We start from the raw sequence: 19,162 nt of genomic DNA, 5'->3' as shown, positions 1-19,162 counted from the left end.
TATCTTGAGGTGGTTTGCCAGAGAAGACAGGGTAGAACCTAGATGGAAAAACAAACTGCCTTTAAAATAATGGGCAAACAGCTCTGAAAGCTTCTGTTTGTAAGGAAGAACCCAGACTGTTTCCTCTCCGTTGTCCTCATCTGAGTTGGGGAGTTACAAACACATCACCAGCACACAGTCCATCTGCTGATGAATCCAAGCGGTGCCTTTCTTGGTCTGCCACCCCCCGGCCAGGATCCGGCGTGGCATCACCAGATCAAACCACAGTGTGATGCCTGGTCTGTGTCACCACCCCAGGGAACCTCAGGGAGGGAGAGCCCACAGCCACGGTGGAGCTCGTGTTGGGGCTGGGCCCCAGCAGGAGGAGAAGGGAAGGGAGTATACAGAAAAGGGCTCTTCAGGGCTCTTTAAAGCTGCTTAGATGCCTCCTGAGTGCCTAGGAGAAGGATCCTCGTTGTGAAGGGACATGCCAAGGGGGCTCCACTGGTACAAATTGCCCAGAGTCTCACACTTTCCACTCCTCTCCCCTTGAGACACCGGAGAGGTGGCAAACCCACTCCCCTGGTCTCTTCCAAGGATTTTTTTGGCTTGGCATCAGTGTCCTGCATCGCAGCAGACGGGGGTTTCCTTTGAGGGTCGGTTTCTCTCGCTGTCACTTCTGACATTTTTAAGCTGGAAGCCGGGAAAGCTGTTCTGCCTTTGAAACTCCGAATTCAATGTGCTGCCTTCTCCTTTCGAGCCAGGCATGTTTGCACTCAAAGGTGGCTCCCAAAGGGCTATGGGAGGCGGGAGCATCAGTGTTACCTCTCACCTTGATGAGCAGAAGACCCAAGACCTTCCATCCTTCTCGTTAATTGGGATCTCTCTGCCCTAGCTGGCACGTGGCCGTCCTGGACTCAACAGAGCCGTTAAGCAAGAAGCAGATATTCCCATTCAGCTGTGCTGGCCTCCCGACGATGGCTTGGAGCAGCAGAAAAATGCGGTGGAGCTTCCAAAAGCATCACATGGCTCCTTGGAGCAGCACGGCCGTCCTCCGGGCAGGAACCCTGCGGGGGAAAAGCTGCTCGGATGGTCAGGAGGCAGGCAGCCGAGCGGCACCAAGCTTTTTGAGCTCACACCAAGATCTACAGACTGGATTTAACGCTTCCTTCTTGGTACCAGCACTATGGGATGGGGGGATTAAGTGTGAGGCTAAGCCCTGCCCCATGGACATGAGGTTTGCTGCTCAGAGCATAGTTTGAGGACAGGGTTGGCTGCCCTTGGAAAGAACCATCTTCTTCCTCCTTGTCCCTCCACAGGGCTGGTTGTACAGCCCCCGTGCTGTTCTCGTTGTCTGTCTGAGCTCTGAGAGCTGGTTTAGCTCACTAAGCCGAGCCTAGTGCCAAAGCAGCTGGCTTTTTGCTGTTCTCTGAGAGCAGCTTAGGTATTTGTGGCTGAGGTACCTTGCCAGGACAAAAAATGAATCCTCCAGGATACGGGATGTGCTCGAAAGGCTGGAGACATCCCTGTGCGTGTTGTGTGCAGATGCTTTGAAGCTCAGGGCTTAACTTTTAAGACCAGAGAGGCCGTTTTCTTGCCGAGCTGTGCCACCCTGGGGCATGAGAGGACACCTGAGTCAGCACTTAGCAACTCCATGCGTAGGGTTTGTCTCAGCTTGTTTTATAGAGCTGTTAAATACACCTCCCCACTGCCTGGCACCTTCTCACAGAGCGTCTTCTGAGGTTAAGCTGTGTGGAGAGGGGCCTGGGGTGAGTTTTCAGCCACATCCCGTGTGATGCATGTTGCAGGGCTTGGCTATTTGACGTGAGGATGGTTCTTGGCTTTCTGGGGGATGCTTAAACCCCATGGAGGATGGCCAGGAGGGTGGGCTGGTTCTCCATCCGCTCTGAAAGATGTAGGCTGGATCACATAAGTTTATTCAGCTAATTTATGGCGTTAGCTGGGGAGCTGGAAAATCCCAAGTCTCGTGACGGAGCCGCGGGTTTATGGCTCCTGCAGATGGGAAAAGTTCACCTGGCTGGAAATCCTGCTTTTTCCTTGAGATCTCAAAGTCAGGTGGGGATGAGGCCAGCGGAGAACTGGACGGCGAAGAGATCAGAGCATTTGCTTGGCCAAACATCTCGATACCTCCTGATGAGCTGGATGCTCCCAGGGCTGGGATGCGGGAATCCCCTCCTGCTCCTCCTTCCTTCAGGTGTGCTGATGCCACAGGGTGCCCTCCAGCTCCAAACCTGTGCCCCAAAAATCCCTCCACCAGCAAGTGATTCAGGGCCCAGGGGTAGACACGTGTCACCTCTTCCTCTCTCCCACCCTCCGTACCGCTGCATTGCAGAACAAAACCTGCATTTGTTTTTGCGGGAGCTGTTCAGCTTGTATTCAGCAAAGTGCAAAACACACACACAAAAAAAAAATGCAGCCCCTTTGATAAACTGTGATATGAACTCGGGTAAAATCCAAACAGCTGTGAGCGCTACAAGGGAAGCTTCTGTGTCGGGAGGCAGCGAGCCTGCGAAAATACACTGCGCTGCCTGCCAGGATGCTCGCTGGCCGCCTGCCCTTCGGCTTAATGAACTGTGTGCTCTCCACCCCCCCGTGCCTTGCAGAAAGGAAGAACCGGAGAAAGCTTTCTATTTTTTTTTCCACCCGTTTACAAAGCAGAGAGCAGGGCTCCCTCCCGCCCACGCCCCCAGCCAGGCATGGGGTGGTGGAGCATCCCTGGCTTTTGCTCCCCAGAATCTCCTCTCCCCAACTGTGCCTCCACGCAGCCATGGGAAACCCCATGGCTGGAGATCCAGTGCGGCATTTTAATGTCGTGGGGACACCCAGGCTCTGCTTTTACGTGTCTCCCACTGCCCAAGCTGGGCACAGGCTCCTCTCTGGCTTTAATGTGAATTTAGGACAGGAGCCATCAACCAAGCTGTACCCCCAGCTCTCAAATCTCCTGTTTTACTTCATGCAATAGGCTCTGCAAGCCCCAGGGAGCATGTGCTTAATGAGGTTTTAATTCATCAGGGGTGTGGGACTCTCCCATACCCTCCGCAGCCCCATGGAGCAGGAGGTGGAGGGGGGGAAAACCCAATTTCCCTCAGGCTGGAGGTTGGATCTGGGGTTGCAAAGCACTGGGAGCCATCAGCAATGTGACCTGCGTGATGGAGGAACCTTGTTACTCTGAGGGTGATTCCCTGCTGGGGTAGCAGGAGCTGGGCCAGCCCTTCCCTGGAAGGACGGGAGATGCCTCCAGTGAGCCATGGGGACTGGAGGAGCCTGGGGGAGACCAGCTCTTTGTCCTATCCACCGATGCTGCTCCAGGACCAGCCATACACGGAGCTGCCTGGAAGGATTTAATGGATTTTCCTGTAGAAAAATGGGAACCACATGTGAGCGGCAGCGCCGGAGTGGGCTGGGACTAATTCGGGTCAGCGCGAGGGTGGAGGGGAGGAAAGGGAAGTGTGCGTAAGGGAGGAAAATCCTCCCAAAATGGCCAAATTTCTTCAAAGGGCAGGTCACCACAGGGGGATATTTGCTCCTTCCCAGCAGGAGTGCTCCGGAAAAGCAGGCTGGGGAAGGGGGGACCTGGGAAAAGGTGGGCTGGGTTGGGGGAGAGGAGCCCACAGCTCTTTCTCACCATCCCTTCCCCAGAACAGGGATTTAGCATGAGCAGCTTCCAAGGTGTTTCCCAAGTTTTCCTTGCCCAACTGATGGGAGAGAGGAGCCTGCTCATGAGGAGGTGACAGTGGGTACAGGTGAGAGGAGTGGTTTTACCCATCAGCTGCTAAATTAACCTGTCTGATCCCATCAGTTGGGGCTTGGGGGTTCTGATGGTGTTTTGTTCTCTTGCTCTGCAAATGTGACATCTCGGTTTATTCATCTCTGCGGGGTGAAAAGCCAGGACAAGGAGTCTGGGAGAGGCTGAATAACAGCGTTTTCCCTCCTTCTCTCTTACAGTAGATCTTGCCTGGGATTATCCCCAAGGCACAGGGCACGCTCGGTTAAAAACCTCAAGGCAAGGCTGAGTGTTTTGCCTCCTGCTGCTCTCATCAAGGGATTTTTTTTTTTCCATTCCTGGCTGCTTTCGAGCATCTCACAGCCCATCACTTTCTGCCGGCAACGAGCACACAACCCTCCCTCCTCACGGTTGCAGGCACAAGTGGCAGGCGGGCAAGGATGCTCCGACACGTCCCACAGTCACACTTGGCTGCAGGTTTCCAGCAGAGGTGGATGCTCGAGGCTGGACGCTGCCCCGGGAAGCGCTCAGCCCAGCTGCAGGCTCCACAGCTGCCACCCACGGGTCCAGCCCTGCGGGGAGAAACACAACTTGTCCATACCAGGGGGATGCGAAAGCTCGTCCACCTCTAGGGCAGTGACCTGCTCCTCAGCCATGCTTTTAGGAGTGAAAGCACTTTTATTTCTTTATCTTAAAGCAAAGCGATGGGGAGGGAAGGGGAAGGGCGAGCACAGGGACTGCGGCTCCCACCTCTCTGCAAGCCGTGCACGCCCCAAACCGGATCAGCCTCTCCCAGCTCCTGTTGTCACAGCTTTGCGCCCGCTCCTTTAACCTATTTTATTTGCAGCAAAGGGAAATTATAGGGGGAGAAATAAGGCGCTTGTCAGTTTTCTTGAAAATTAGGCCACAGCTGTCAGCCAGAAAGGGAAGCGTACATCTCCAAGGAAGGATCTGCTGCTGCTTTACGCGTCTCCCCCCATCCCCAGCCAGCCCCTACCCTTCTTCCCCTTCGAAATCAAGGATGCTTGCCTGAAAACATCGCTGTTCTTTGTGATTCCTGCTCTGAGGTCAGGCTCTGGGGGGCTCGGTTGAACATGAGTCGTGTCCCTCAGCTGGGGTGGTGGGCTGGAGCCACGCACATGCTGTGACACTGCTGCCTGTGCCTCCTGCCTGGGGCTCCAGACTCACATTTCCCTTCCTTTTTGCCGTCGAGTCATCGACAGGTTTAAAAGTCAGAGAAGTCCTGTCTCAGGGCATTATTATTATTTTTGCTTTCCTGGAGGGTTCCAAGGAGGACAGCTGCCTGCTGTAGGTGTCAGATGTTCCTGCAGCAGCTTGTAAGCTTTGCAGGTCATCGATGACCACACACTTGCAGGCAGAAGAGCTTAATCCATGTGTCACTGTAAGGTTTCCTCAAGGAAACTTGTGGGACACACTAACTTGGGTGGGTGGAGGCTGGTGCTGGATGTGGGCTTGCCCTTGGAGGAGCTGTCACATTCATCTGTGGCATGTGTAAGACTTGGGCAATGCCTTGGGTTGAATGGACCCTTAAGTTTCCAAAAATAGGTATCTTTTAGCTTCTGGCCTATTCCAGAGGGTATTAGTAGTTCATCATCTTCTGTGCTGTAGATGATCAGAAGAAACTGAAGAAGTTTGAAGAAACTTCTTCTGAAGAAACTCTTTGTTCTCCTTGGTACAGTCCTGTTTGCCCCCGGTTTGACCTGGAGCTGTGGGGATTTCATTGATAAGTGCCTGAAGGTGTTAGATTTGTGCTTTATAAACCAAAGGGGACCTCTTCCAAGGGTGCTGTTTTCCAAGCAGCCAATGTCTGTGGTGGGAACAAGGCTGGATTCATCACAAGTCAAGGTGGACATGCCCAGGAAGTGATTTCCCAGTGGGGAAGCCGTCCTGCCAGCCAGGACAGGGACCTCCCGCTGGTCCCATTGTCCAAAGGGAAGTATCACAAGGAGCAGAAGCTGAGGCTCTGCAGGACCGAGATGCTGTTCTGGTCTGAAATACTCATGCAGGAAAGGAGGCACTGTGCTTCTCTCAGGAATCCTCAGTTGCTCCAGGGGTCCCTGGGGATGCCTGGGGAGCACCTTAGGGCTGAGGCAGCCCTGGCCCGGTGCCCAGCTGGCACCACGGCTCCTTCAGCAGTTGTCACGCTGACGGCTTCTGCCGAGCAGACGCTCTGTGGGAGGGTTTTCTTGTTTGCACTGAAACACTCTGCACCTTTCCCTTTTCAAGCAAAGGCATCGCAGGGCTTGTCTCCAGCTTCCCGAGATCCACACGTCTCCTCCCCAGATCCATGCCTGTCTGGTCTGTAGCTTTCACTGAGTTTCCTGGGGGAACTTGATAACCATCACAAGAAACTGGGCCTGGTGAGGTTGAAAAGAAAGTTCAGGCTTTGTTGTATGTTAAACTAGGTCTCCCCCAAAGGCTCTCATCCTTCCTGCTGATGGGCTGCCTTTGATCCAATACTCCTGTTCCTGGTGTCTCAAAGAGCAAGACCTGAATATCAGGACATCGAGAAGAGTCCAAAAGCCGCATAAAGAAGGAGACATGAGTCCTGCTTTTGCCATGAGTCCTGTTTTCTCCCTGCTCGAGCAGGCTCTTCGCTCACCTGGGGCGAGCCGTGACAGCTCCCGGCTCCAGAGCTGCCCTTCCCAGGACTTGTCCGTGCTCTCCGGGGCTTTTCTTGGCCAGGTTGCACTTTATGGTTTCCCATGTCCAGCCAATGCTGATGCTCCACCACGTACCTCACTCCATCTTGGTGTCTGCAAGCCCATCCCCAGGAGAAAGACCCCAACCAGGGGTCTGTCTATATCTTTACAAGGACCTGAGCTTGTTAGGGAAAAGTGCCAGCAGAGGCTTTGAGATGGGAACAGGTGGCTGAAAGAGAGTGGGGGGGCAGAGCGTCCCTCTGCCTCCTCCAGAAGGAACCTCCACCTCTCCTAAACTTCCCAAACCCTTCCCAATCCCTTATATTAAACACTATGGATTTTGAAAGAGGGAGCTGTCAGGGTTGCCATGGTTTCCCTTGCCCGGAGGAGCACGCTCCGGAGGCAGGATTCAGCAAAGCGGAGGGGAGAAAAATGGAGGACTGGGATTTTCTTCACCACTGTGGTGGGGAAGGACAGGGAAATGGCATCCTTCTGTTTTCCCCGCTCTCTCCTCCCTCTGTCATCCGTCCTAATTTTATCTGTGCTTCCTCTGCAAATTCCTGAAGGATCCCAGCTGCTGGGCTGGGCCAGGGATGCAGCTTTTCCTGGCAGTAGGATTTTGGGGGGACAGAGATGGGCATCGCGGGGGCTGCAGGTCACCCGGGCAGGTGGTTCCAGCTGGAGCATCTCGCAGGGAGGAAGGGAGGTGGAAAAAAGCCTTGGGGAGGAGAAGGGAAGGGAGCGGAGGAAGAGGAGGGTGGAGAGGAAGGTCAGAATGGCTCTGCCCTCCTCACAGCCGCGAGCGAAGCAATGGTCCGGCCCTGTGAGCCAAAAAGCAGGGCAGAGCCCCCGGGAGCATCGCTCCCCCCTGACCTTTTCTGGCTCCTTCCCCAGCTCCGGGTTTGTCCCAGTTGCTGGAAGTGGAACGAGGCACAATTCTCTCCCTGCTGGGGCCCCATGTCTGCCCAGAGCTAGTAAAGCAAATCACTGGTGTTTAACGAAGAAGCACCTGCTTAACCGAAGGCAGCAGGACGGTGCTCAGCTTGGCCAGGCGATGGGAGGGGGCCAGCAGTGCTTCCCTCCCTGCACTCCCCACAGGTCCCAGCGGAGTGCTCGGTGTCTCCATCTGCAGTGGGGCTGGATTTCATTTTTTTTTATTATTTACTTTACTTTTATGGAAAACCAGACTTTCACCCCCTTTGACCAAGCACTAGGCTGCCCCGACCCTTTGCCGCCCCATGTTTTGCGTGATGGCTCGGGGCTGAAGTGGTTAAAGGAGCAAGCGGATGGGGTGGGAGCTCCAACAGCTCCCTGCAAGGGTGATGTTTAGATTAGATGGGTTTCCAGGCATCATCATCGTGCTGTCAAAGCAAGAGAGCTGGGAGGGACGCCCAGGCCTGCCCTTAATTGGAGATGTGGCTCTGAAGCCGCCCCATCGCTCTTACGTCCCCGGGCTTCGGGCTTCGGCATGCAGCCCCCCAGCAGCTCCCTGCCCCGAAGCTTTTGGCTTGTCCCTGTACACGGCCACCCCACCCCACCCCACCCCACCTCACCGATCGTTAAGGTGATGGGAATTAGTTGCGATTGACATTACTGTGTGAATGACTCAGTGGCCACCGGTTCAGGGTGGGATATGTGGTGCTAAATGGGGTAGAGCTGGGGTGCATATGGGGGGTGTAGGGGGACCCTGGGATGGCACAGGGCTGCACGGATGGTGATGACCTCTGTGGCTCTTCCCTTGGTCAGCATCATGTTGTGGAGGAGTCTTTTAGGCTGGTGGGGACGGCAGGGTGCTCTCCCCATGGCCAGGGCTGGAGGTGACCTGCTGGGTCCCTGGAGAGCCCCACTGTGACCTGGCCTCATCTGAGGCAACGGGCAGGAGAGTTTCCCCTGTCACCACGCTGCAGACAGGCGCTGCCTCCCATCTGCCTGCAGCCGCCTTCCTTGGCTGTGTTGGAAAGGCTTGAATAACCCTTTTAATTTAAGGAGTTAAATTTTAATGACCTAAATACCACACTTCATTATCGCTGCCGTGTGCCTGCGCCGAGGGCTGCCTGACGTCTCAGCGATGCGGTGATGTTCGGCGGCTGCTCCCTCCCCAGGGATGCTGCTCTTTCCCTCTTCTCTCCCACACTGGGAGGTGTTTGTGGACTTGCTGGGTCCCCATGAGCAAGGGGACAGGCAAGGGGATGCACACGTCACCCAGGGGGATACGGGGAGAGCGCCAGGGACAGGCATTTCACTGGGATGGGATTAGCCAGCTCCTTCCATCATCACATCAGAGTGGGGGCAAGTGGATGGATGGGTGAGCCCCAGCCAGACCCCTTATTAACTGGGGGTTTAAGTCTTACAGCTGAGCTGTAAGACTGAGCTATATGTGTATTTATATATATATTTATTTATTTATTTATTTATATTTATAGAATCACAGAATAGTTTGGGTTGGAAGGGACCTTCAAAGCTCACCCAGTGCCACCCCTGCCATGAGCAGGGACATCTGCACCAGCTCAGGTTGCTCAGAGCCCCATCCAGCCTGGCCTGAGATGTCTCCAGGGATGGTTCATCCACCACCTCTCTGGGCAACCTGGGCCAGGGTTTCATCACCCTCAGTGTAAAGAATTTCTTCCTCATGCCTGGCCTGAATCTCCCTTCCTTTAGTTTAAAACCATCACCCCTTGTCCTGTCACAACAGACCCTGCTAAAAAGTCTGTCCCCATCTTTCTTGTCAGTCCCTTTTCGGTGCTGAAAAGCCACAATAAGGTTTATAGAATCATAGAATAAGGTCTGCAAAATCAATGCTGTATATGTGTATATATTTATGGGGTATTCATGTCTGGGGTGTATATATCTGGGGTATGGCTCCTGCTCACTATACCCTGGGCCCCATCCGCTTCCACAGCCGCCCCTCCTGCATCTCAGCTGCTGCCTGGGTAGCTTGAAGCCACCTGTCCCCTGTGTGGCCCGTCTCCTGCCTCCTCCCAGCCAGCCTCGCGTTCCCCTCATGCCATTGAAGCCTCCTGGGGGATCAGCTCCAGGGGATCCTCCCATTCCACCGGCAGCCACCCGGTGCTAGTGGTTGGGTTCAGCTGCTGGCTGCTGTCACAGAGGCCAGCAGCTGCGTAGCCATACAGTTGTCCCCTCCTTTTGGGACTAGTTCTGGGTTTTGATGGGGAGTTTGGGGTCTCTGGATACATCGGGACAAGCTGCTGAGCACTGGCAAACTCATTCTACTGGTGGCTCCCAGAGAGCCCCTGCCTGGGGGCAGCTGGAGGGGGTGGGCACCCCGATGGGGCAGCATCCCCCGGGGTGACATGGCTTCAAAGCGGAGGGACAGGCTCTGCACAGCTGCTCCTTTAACACCCGGACGGTTTCCAGTTTCCCATTGCCACCGAACAGAGGGGGAGCAAACCCAACCTTGCCCAGCTAATCAAAACCAGGCCTGAAATTAGAAAGCAGCTCGCGTTCAGCCCCCTGCTCACTGGGAACGTGGCGTCAGGCAGCCAAATGTCAGAGCTCCTATTTCTGGAAAGCCAGAGCCCTCCTTTTACACTGAGGAGTGTCGGAGGGAGAACCCCACCAGCATCTTTGCTATGGGAGGATGAGGGACAGCCCCAAAGGTCACTGAATTGCCCTTGATGCTCATCAGCACAATTTTTTGGTTTGTCTGAGCTTGTTCGAGCTCTTTTTATAGCCTTTCTACCTGGAGCATGTCAAACACCGGTTCCTCGCCAGCCCCAAGCAGCTGGCGACAGTGCAGCAGAGCTGGTCCCCGCCTGTACCGGCACACCGGGCACTTTGCAATGGGGATAAAACTCTCCCAGGTGTTTCTCCTTGGAGGACCTATCTCCTTTTTGAGCACAGTAAAGCATCCCACTTCATGGTCTGAGTGCCTGGTGCCCACTCCAGCACAGCTGCTGGAGGAAACCCAGTAAGGATGGGGCATCCAGTTATCCCCTTTTACTGGGAAAGGGTGGGACGGAGCCAGGTCACTCTTGGGGACCTGCCCAGGCTGGGTTTGCTTTGCCGCAGCTCACGATGGCCGGATCCTGCCTGCAATGCTGAGCTATTGATTTGCTTTTGGCTCTATCAGGCTGGACTAAAAGCTTTTCCCTTCCCCTTCTTTGCCTCGATGCTTTACTTTCCCATCGCTCTCCCTCCTCCAACCAGCCCGCGTCCAAGCAGTGAGAAATCGGGGAAGCGTTTTCATCCCCATGAATGCAGCCGGTTACGTAAGAATAATTGGGATAAATGAGCTTATTTATCCCGGCCCGTTCCATTTTAACGGGGTCCAGGGCGATCGCCGGGTTGGGTTACGTAAAAGCCCACACAGAGCATCTCATTGTCCGGCGGTGGCCACGCGGGATGCGGGATGGAGAGGAACCGAGGCTGGGCAAGGAGGGGATGGGTTGCTTGGCAAGATCGGGAAGTGGGAGGAAAATGGGGGGTTTCTTCCTCCATGTGTTGGGGAGGGAAAAATATGTTTCTTCCTTCCTCGTCTACTTCCTGTGCCCCCAAAACACCAGGCTTTAGAGTATGGTTTGTGGTGTCTTTCTGTAGCTGTATTGTCTTCAGACAGTCCTTCCCTGCAGGAACAGGAGCTGGAAATTGGCGTCCTTCCTCTTCCTCACCCCAGGAGGTGTAAAGGTGACCCCAGGGGGGGTTCAGGTGTGTCTCCCACCTCTGAGCCAAACCACGACCCACCAAGTAGCTAGTGAATGCCTCCCACCCAGCTTCCCAAATGAGTGCTCCTTGTTTTACCTCCTAAACCCTTCTGAGATGCCTCCAGGGAAGGAATTGTTTGCCAGCTGGGATTATTTGGTGAGCAACAGTGCTTGGGGGAAAGCAGAGATGTTCTGGGGGATGCCAGCATCTCCCTTGTTGCTGAGGTTCCCTGTCAGCCCATGGGGAAGACGTGGGGACCTGTGGAGGATCCCAGTTTCAGGAGAATCTGTGGATGCTGGGGAGCTGGGTGGGCTCCCTGGGGTCCCCCCAATGTGGACACCAGGCTGCTGAGCCAGTGCTGGGCAGCGTTTCAGGTGTCCTCAGACAAACTGCCCAAGAAAGCAGGAGCCTGGAGAAAAACAGGAAATCCCCAAATCCAAACAAACACAGAAGAAAATTAAAAAAAAATTAAAAAAAAATAGTTTTTGTTTTCTGGTCTACAATGTTGAAAACCTTGAAAACGCCCCAACGTTTGTTAAGCAGAACATTCCTGCCGTGACCCTCCAGGCCCGGCCAGGCAGATCAGCATGGGCTGTGGCGCCGGCTGTGCTGTATTTTGGGGAGAGCTTTGCCAGCGGGGTGTCCAGCGGAGCACGGGCATATTGCAGCTTCACTGGCCAGAGCTCAGGAGTGTACCAGTTTACACGTATACTGGTCTAAGTGGGTCATCATGTTCAATCTGTAACTGCACTGCAGTTGTCCAGGTGGAAGGCGATGCTGAAACCCACCGAGGAAGGTGATGTGGAGTTCGGGGGCACCAGTGAGGTCCCAGAGCAGCACAACTGAGGATGTCTCTTAGCGCAGCTACATTTTTTGGCCTCGCCCTGGTGTGAATAGCTGCACCCTCCAAATGCAGACCCTGGTGTTGCCTCACAACAGCTCCTTTCTGGTGCCACCATGCTCACCTGACCTCTAGTGCACCCATATCTCTCATCCCTGGTCCTCTCTGCAGGAAAGGGGTGATGTACGGGCTTAGGTCAGGGTCTCATGCTCTGCCCCTGGTTTTTATCCAGGCAGCTTTGTCTACTTCTGAACGCAGAGAACATCTTCCACTCTATGGCGGATATACTGCTTCGGGAAGAGGATCTCAAGTTCGCCTCTACCATGGTCCACACCCTGAACACCATCCTGCTGACATCCTCTGAGCTCTTCCAGCTGAGGAACCAACTGAAGGATCTGAGGACCCCGGTATGGGCAGCGGGAGCGGGCTCAGCTGCTGCAGAGTATGTAATGGGGGTGGTGGGAACCTGGGAAGCCACCTGGGGACGTCTTGCTACTCAGTCCCCACCTGGTAGCTCCCAGGACAGGCACTTGGGGTGGCCCTTTCATTCCTCCTCACTTCAGGAGTTATGGGGGGCTTGGAGGACATGCCCAACTCTTGTTTTTCTCCCCTAGGATGGGAACAGGCTACCCAAGCCCTCGAGCAGCTGCCACCTCCCTCCACCGTGACACAGGCCAGGGGACAGGTGACAGCAAGAGCAGAGCCCCCTAGTCCCTCAGCTGTCCCTGCCGGGAATGCACCCACAGGGTTTGCCGAGCAGCTGCCACCAGCACTGGCAACACCCAAGCAAGGCGAGGAGAGGGAGGATAACTTCTCCTCCTCCTCCTGTGGAAGGCCAGCAATGCAGTGGTGTCCCCTGGGCTGGGTCAGCCACCGTTCTCCAGCCCCAGCATCCTGCGGTGGATGCAGCATCCCCCAGGGCCACCCCAAAACCTGCCTGACCTCCGTCTCCCAAGGCCAATGGGCTCACGTCAGAGCCAGGCTGCCATGGTGGCTCCCCAAATGTCCCTTCGTGTCTTGGTGGCACTTGCCAGCCCAGTGGGTTGGTGTTGGGGACCTGGGGCTCTTGGTGCCTCATCCTTGCTCCTGCTGGTGACCCGACCCCGGTGTCTCTCTCTTTCCCTAGGAAAGCCGTAACCTCTTCTGCTGCCTGTACCGGTCCTGGTGTCACAACCCTGTGACAACCGTGTCCCTCTGCTTCCTTACCCAGAACTACAAGCACGCCTACGACCTCATCCAGAAATTGTATCCTTTGGGGGTTTTCCGCAAGGCCTGTGGTTGGGCTGGTCCCTGGTCCCTCTGTGGCCACTAAGGTCACCCTGCGGGCCAGCCCAGCCTCCTGCCTGCAGCCCGTCATTACCAGGGTGGTGTCCCCACCATGGGAGGGCAGGGCAGCCTGTGCTGGCTGTGCACCAGCTCCCTTCCCCTTGAGTTGTCGTTATTTTTTTGTGGTGTAAAAAGAGGAAAGCGTGCGATGGCTGAGCCCTGACCTTCCCCTGCCCGGCAGGGGAGGCTCCTCAGCATCCTCTTCCTCCCAGGAAGACGAAGGTTTTGGCCTCCTGGCCCGAAGAGGAGCAGGCAGCGCCCAGCACGATGTGGTTCCTGGTGAGCTCACCCTGTGCCTGCAGAATGATTGTTTTAATGTGGTGGCAAATTCCGAGCCTCCCTGAGCAGCTTTCCATATGAAGAGGCTTAATAACACACATGGATTCCCTTCCCAACACGCACCAGCATTTCTCCTAGGGAACAGGGACACTCGGCATTGCCTCCACACCATCATAGAGTCAGAATCATATAATAGTTTGCGTTGGAAGGGACCTTCAAAGCTCATCTAGTCCCAACCCCCTCTTAGTTTAAAAAGGGGCCTATGAGAAAGATGGGAACAGACTTTTTAGCAGGGCCTGTTGTGGTAGGACAAGAGGTGACGGTTTTAAACTGAAGGAGGGGAGATTTGGGCTGGACATGAGGAAGAAATTTTTTACAGTGAGAGTGGTGAAACACTGTCCCAGGTTGATCAGAGAGGTGGTGGATGAACCATCCCTGGAGACATCCCAGGCCAGGCTGGACGGGGCTCTGAGCAACCTGATCTGGTGAAGATGCCCCTGCTCATGGCAGGGGTGGCATTGGATGAGCTTTGAAGGTCCCTTCCAACCAAAACTATGCTATGATTCTGTGATCTGCTGCTGCTAGGCCACCCTTTTCCAAGGTAATGTCCTTAACGGCCGTATCCAGCGGGGATCTGGAGGTCACCGTGGATTTCCTCACTGAGGTGGACAAGCTGGTGCAGCTCATTGAGTGCCCCATATTCACATGTAAGGAGGAAACCCTGCATGGGGAAGGGCTGGGCACATGGTGCCCCCCCCCACCCCAGGCACATCCCCCTCCCCGCTCCTCCATCACAAGCGGCAGCCGCCGCACAAATAAATAGAGCAGAAGTTATGAGACTTCTTGCCGGGAGGTTTGCCCAGTGCTGGAGCTGCCCATTGGGGTGGGCACGGGGGGGGCAGCTCACCCCCCCCAGATATAGGTTAAGGGAGCGAACAGAGCTGGCACCAAACAACTGGATGGGGGGGAGGACGGAGAGAGCCTGCACCACACTGAGCATCTCAGGGGGAACACGGGGAGGGTGGCAGATGCAGGGAGCCACATGTGCCACCAGTCTGGGGGCATTGTGGGGGCATTGTGGGTGCTGCTGGCACCCTTAGCAAGAGAGAAGGTGTTTATTTTCTGGAAATTAAGCCCTAAAAAAATCAGAGCTCTTTCCCTCCCCAGATCCAGCCCCTGCAGTGTGGGTGCCCTCCGGTGGGTGACACAGCTGGGGCCTGGACGGGGATGTTGTGGTGGGAACCGGGATTGGGAGGGGTGGACATGTGTTGGGGTGACCCCTGGCTGCGGGGGTGTTTCTCACACTGGTGATGATGTTTGGCTGCTCTTGGGCTCCTTCTGCCAGGAGGTAGAGCTAGACATGGGGGGTGTTGGGAAATGTCCCAGAAATGACTTTGTGAAGGGACTATATAGGTCCAGATCTGGAGAAGATTTTTGGGAAGAGGGTTAGGGCAGCCAGGCCGTGTAGAGGTGGGGTAGCCCTTGGTCATGCTCCCGTCGTGCCCTGTGCTTCATCTCGAGGATGACTTTCCCCCCACGTGAGGCACCCATGTGTCTGTGGTGGTTTTCCACAGTCCAAACTATTCCTTGAGGGTTCTCCACTCCGCTCACCTTAATCTCCAAGACCTGGAGTAGAGGACGGACATGGCTCCCCCTTCACTGGGAGACACCAGAGGTGCTTGTAGCAACCTGGAGGTGAGATGCCAGGCTGGACAGGGCTCTGAGCAACCTGATCTGGGTGAAGATGTCCCTGCTCATTGCAGGGAGGTTGGACTAGATGAGCTTTGGAGGTCCATTCCAACCTAAACTATTATATGATTCTGTGCTGAGGCAGTGAGCTCTTGCCCCATTCCCTGGGCTACCCCAGGTGGGAGGGTCCTCAATGGTCTGTAGAGCTCCAGGAGGCCCTTCTACCCCTGAACAGCATGAGGGATGGAGCAGGAAGGTGGTTTCCCCTCTGGGGAGCAACACCATGGTCCAGCACACATAACCATCAAGGCCAAGTGGAGAAGATCCCTTCTGCTCCAGAGAGTCCCCAAGAGGGTGTCACCCAACCCTCCTGACCTGTGGTGCCCCAGGCTGGAGACAAAAATGCATTTTATCCACTTCCCCATCCTCTTCCTCTCCTCTCCCAGATCTCCGCCTGCAGCTGCTGGATGTGAAGAACAACCCCTACCTGATCAAGGCTCTCTATGGCCTCCTGATGCTGCTGCCCCAGAGCAGTGCCTTCCAGCTCCTCTCGCACCGCCTGCAGTGTGTCCCCAACCCCGAGCTCATGCAGACCACGTAAGTGCCATGGGGATGGGCCATCAGCAGCGGGGCTGGACCAGCCATCCCCCCACTCCCGCAGTCGAGCATCCCCACGATCCCGGGCTCAGCCCCACACTCTTCTGTCACCCCCGGCTCCTTTGCGGACACGGCTGCTCCTTGCCCCGTGGCCGGGAGCGCTGGCTTGGGGGGTTTTTTGTGTCTATATTTGGTAACCCTGGGAGGGCTGTGCCTCATCCACAGGCATTTGGCATCTGGGATGGAAAATTTCACTTGTGGGGTCGCTATGGAAACGAGCAGAGCTGGGAAGGAGGTTTACAGAGAGAGAGACGCCGGCAGCTGGGGGGTGCTCCCGAAGTGTGTCCTCCCCCCAGCCTGGACAGCCTTCGCAGCATCCAAAAGGACCCTGTGTCCTGTGCACATCTGAGGCTGGCTGCTCCATCCCCACCCCTGGTTTTTGGGGGGCCATGAGCAGCGATGTGCAAGGATAGCACCTCCCTGGGGACCAGCCGAAATCCTCCTGCTCCCTGCCCAGGGGTGCTGCCCACCCAGCTCGTTAGACACCAGCGGTGGGATTTGCTCTCCAGCCCTCAGGCTAATGAGCAGGAGGGCTTGATGGTGAAGCTGGTTCTGTGTCTGCAAAACCCTGGGAACAAAAAGAAGAGCTCACAAGATGGGCAGGTTTCTGAATTAACCCCCCACCGCCGCTGCTCCTTGGCTTTTAACTGCTCCTCTGGGTTGGCTTTTATCCCTCATGCCCTCCAGCGCTGAGCTTGTACCCACAATACCCGGCACTGATTTTAATGGGGGGGCAAGGGCAGATGGGGGCTGCATGTGCTTCTCCCCCCCCCGCTTTTTTGCCCCCACCTTGGCCCCGGCAGCGGGGGTTTTTTTCGAGCAACCGGAGCTGTCAGACGGCCTGAGCATCTGATTAACTCTGACCTACATTCCTTCAAACACCGAAGCCGGCTTTCATAACAGACCAGCCCCAGCTGCCCCCTCCCCGGGGCGATGCCAGCACCTCGAGAGCTGCCTGTCATCCTCCTGTGGGCTCCCCCATGTTCCCTGATGGATGTCCTGTGGCTGGTTCCTTCTGCTCCATCACATGGGGACAGCTCTGGGGGATGAGCACCCATGGCTGGAACCCCCCATTTGGAGTCTCCAGCCACAGACGTTCATCTCCCAGAGCTGTCTCCACTGCCACCAGCCCTCCCCTGTGCCATAGTACATGGATATTTTTTGCTTGCTTGTAAAACTGGGCAGGGAAACTGAGGCACGTAATGCAGGCATCCTTTCCAGCCAGTCTTCGCTGCTTTTGGACGGAATGGGTTGAGACTGGGGGGAGCATCCACGTTGGAGTGGTTAAACCTCCCCTGCGGGGTCAGGGTGCTGAGGCAGATGTGTCTTGTCCCCTCTCTCCTGTCCCTAGATCTCCTGGGCTCCATCTCATGCCTTTGGAGGGAGGAAGCAGATATTAGGGGGGGGATTAATGGGGCACCATCACTAGGACGTGCTGGGCTCAGCTTCTTTGGGCCAGACCCTTGATGCTGCCTGTGATGGACGCCCAGGGTACGGGCATCTCCTGCCTCTTCCTGCCCTCAGCCTCTGCTCCCTTCTTGCAGGGACAGCACCAAACCGAGCACTGGCTTCAAGAGGATGACAGCCTCCAACATCGACTACACAGAGCTGCTGCAGCACTTTGAGAAGGTCCAAAACAAGCACCTGGAAGCGCGGCACCAGCGAGCCGGGCGGGCAGAGCAGCTGGACCGGCGAGTGGTCCTCTGAGCATCCCCACGGCAGCCACGGGTGTGTGCACAGTTGCTGGGGCAGGGACCAGGGGACACAGACCAGGGGACAGGGATACCGGTTGCTGGCCACCGGAGGATGCAGTGGGGTTAGTCGCAGAGGGAGACGCGCAAGTGCTTGGCATAGGGCTGGTTTTACTCCCCACTCTGTGTGTGTAGATGGTGGGGGACCCTGAGGCTGTGCTCACCTTCTCCTGTGGCTGATGCAGGGACATGGGGAAGGGTCACAAGAGGCGAGGGCCAAGGAAAGGCACCTCATCTTCTCTTGCAATAGAGCAAGGAAACTCCCCTTTGCTTTGCTAATGCCTTCCCCGTGACTGTCAGCTGAGCGCCCAGCCTCCTGCCAGCAAGACCGGAGGGGAAGGGAAGACGGGAGCAACCCCTGGCCTCCCGCCCTGGAAAACAAGCACGCGGGGCCGCCGGCCGCCTCTTGCCACCCCGACTTCCACCTTCCAGCTCTGAGGCTGTGTCAGAGGCTGCTGTTGGCACTTGACCCAGAGACTCACACTCCCGTGTGTGGCACTCAGTCCTCTCCCTGCGTCCACCACCCTCCCCAAGCCCCCAGCTCTTGGCACAGACGATGGCGCAGCCTGAACTCTCAGCCGGCACCAGGGGCACGGGGGGTGGTGCAGGCCCCATTGCAACCAGCCCAGGACTCAATTCTTTATTCCTATGTTAAATTCCCCACAATAAAATACACAACTGATGCAGAGCAGGCCGTTCCTGGTTGCTGGGTGCCCCATCCTCGTGGATCCACCCCTCAAGGGGAGCCAAAAACCCAGCAAGGGCAGTGTTGGAGCATCTCGCTCAACCCCAAGCTGTGGGCAGACCCAGCCCTGCCACGCTGGCTCACCAGTGAGCAAGGGCTTCTCTGCCTGCTCCTCTTCCCAGCAGGAAAAAAAAAAACACCACCAAAATTCTTCCAGGCCACGGTCATGAAACCGCAGAGTGGCGACAGGCATTTTCCCAGCCCCAAGCAGCCGCCGGCGCTGCCTTCACCCTGTCCCGCAGTGCTGAGGCTTGTGTCCGGCTGCTGGCATGTGCCCGGCTGCTGTGGTTCAAGAGGTTGCAGTTGCATCCCTGGTGTTTTTCAGGCCCTCACCTGATCCCCAGGAACACGGAGCTGAAGGAATTTGTGGAGTTTTTATGGCTCCTGGCCTGCTTACAGTGGAGCGGGGCTCTGGCAGAGGGCTCCCCAAACAGCCCCACACCAGCGCTGGTTTGGCTGGGATAAAGACATTCCTGTCATTCCCAGGAAAGGGCTTTCCAAACCCGGTCACGGCGGGTTAATTTTAACACTCAAGATGAGTGAACGGTGGCTTCCCCAGCCCTCCGACTGCTCAGAGTGCCAGAGGGTCCGTGTTGCCTGTCCCTAGCCGCTGCCGGGTCATTGCCAGCATGGTCCAGGGCTGCTGCCGGTCCCAGGGTTCTGCCCATTGCTCCTGCTGTGCTTGCCACCACTGAGCGGCCTCTTTCCACGCCAAGGAACAGGGTTTATGGGGAGAAATTCCAGCCAGCTGCCGGAGCACTGAGCTGTAATAGTTTCCTTATGGGTGGCTCCTGACCAGCACCGGCCGGAGCAGCACGGTGCCGC

At 56.1% G+C, this 19,162-nt stretch overlaps 1 protein-coding gene across 1 annotated transcript in view; it reads left to right on the top strand.

Annotated features, from left to right (window-relative positions):
• The window catches only part of VAC14 (VAC14 component of PIKFYVE complex), a 60,890-nt gene extending 43,219 nt beyond the window's left edge, over positions 1-17,671 (top strand). The window contains exons 15-19 of the mRNA XM_080351807.1: positions 12,123-12,297; positions 13,017-13,135; positions 14,123-14,202; positions 15,631-15,781; positions 17,386-17,671. Of these exons, the coding sequence (XP_080207933.1) occupies positions 12,123-12,297; positions 13,017-13,135; positions 14,123-14,202; positions 15,631-15,781; positions 17,386-17,548 (688 nt within the window). The 3' untranslated portion in view covers positions 17,549-17,671. The remainder of the gene's footprint in view (positions 1-12,122; positions 12,298-13,016; positions 13,136-14,122; positions 14,203-15,630; positions 15,782-17,385) is intronic.
• The last annotated feature ends 1,491 nt before the right edge of the window (positions 17,672-19,162 follow it).

Source organism: Nesoenas mayeri, assembly GCF_963082525.1.
Source record: "Nesoenas mayeri genome assembly, chromosome: 12".
Lineage (NCBI taxonomy): Eukaryota > Metazoa > Chordata > Aves > Columbiformes > Columbidae > Nesoenas > Nesoenas mayeri.
Note: the sequence above shows the minus strand (reverse complement) of the source record. Positions and strands in the feature narration are given on the sequence as shown.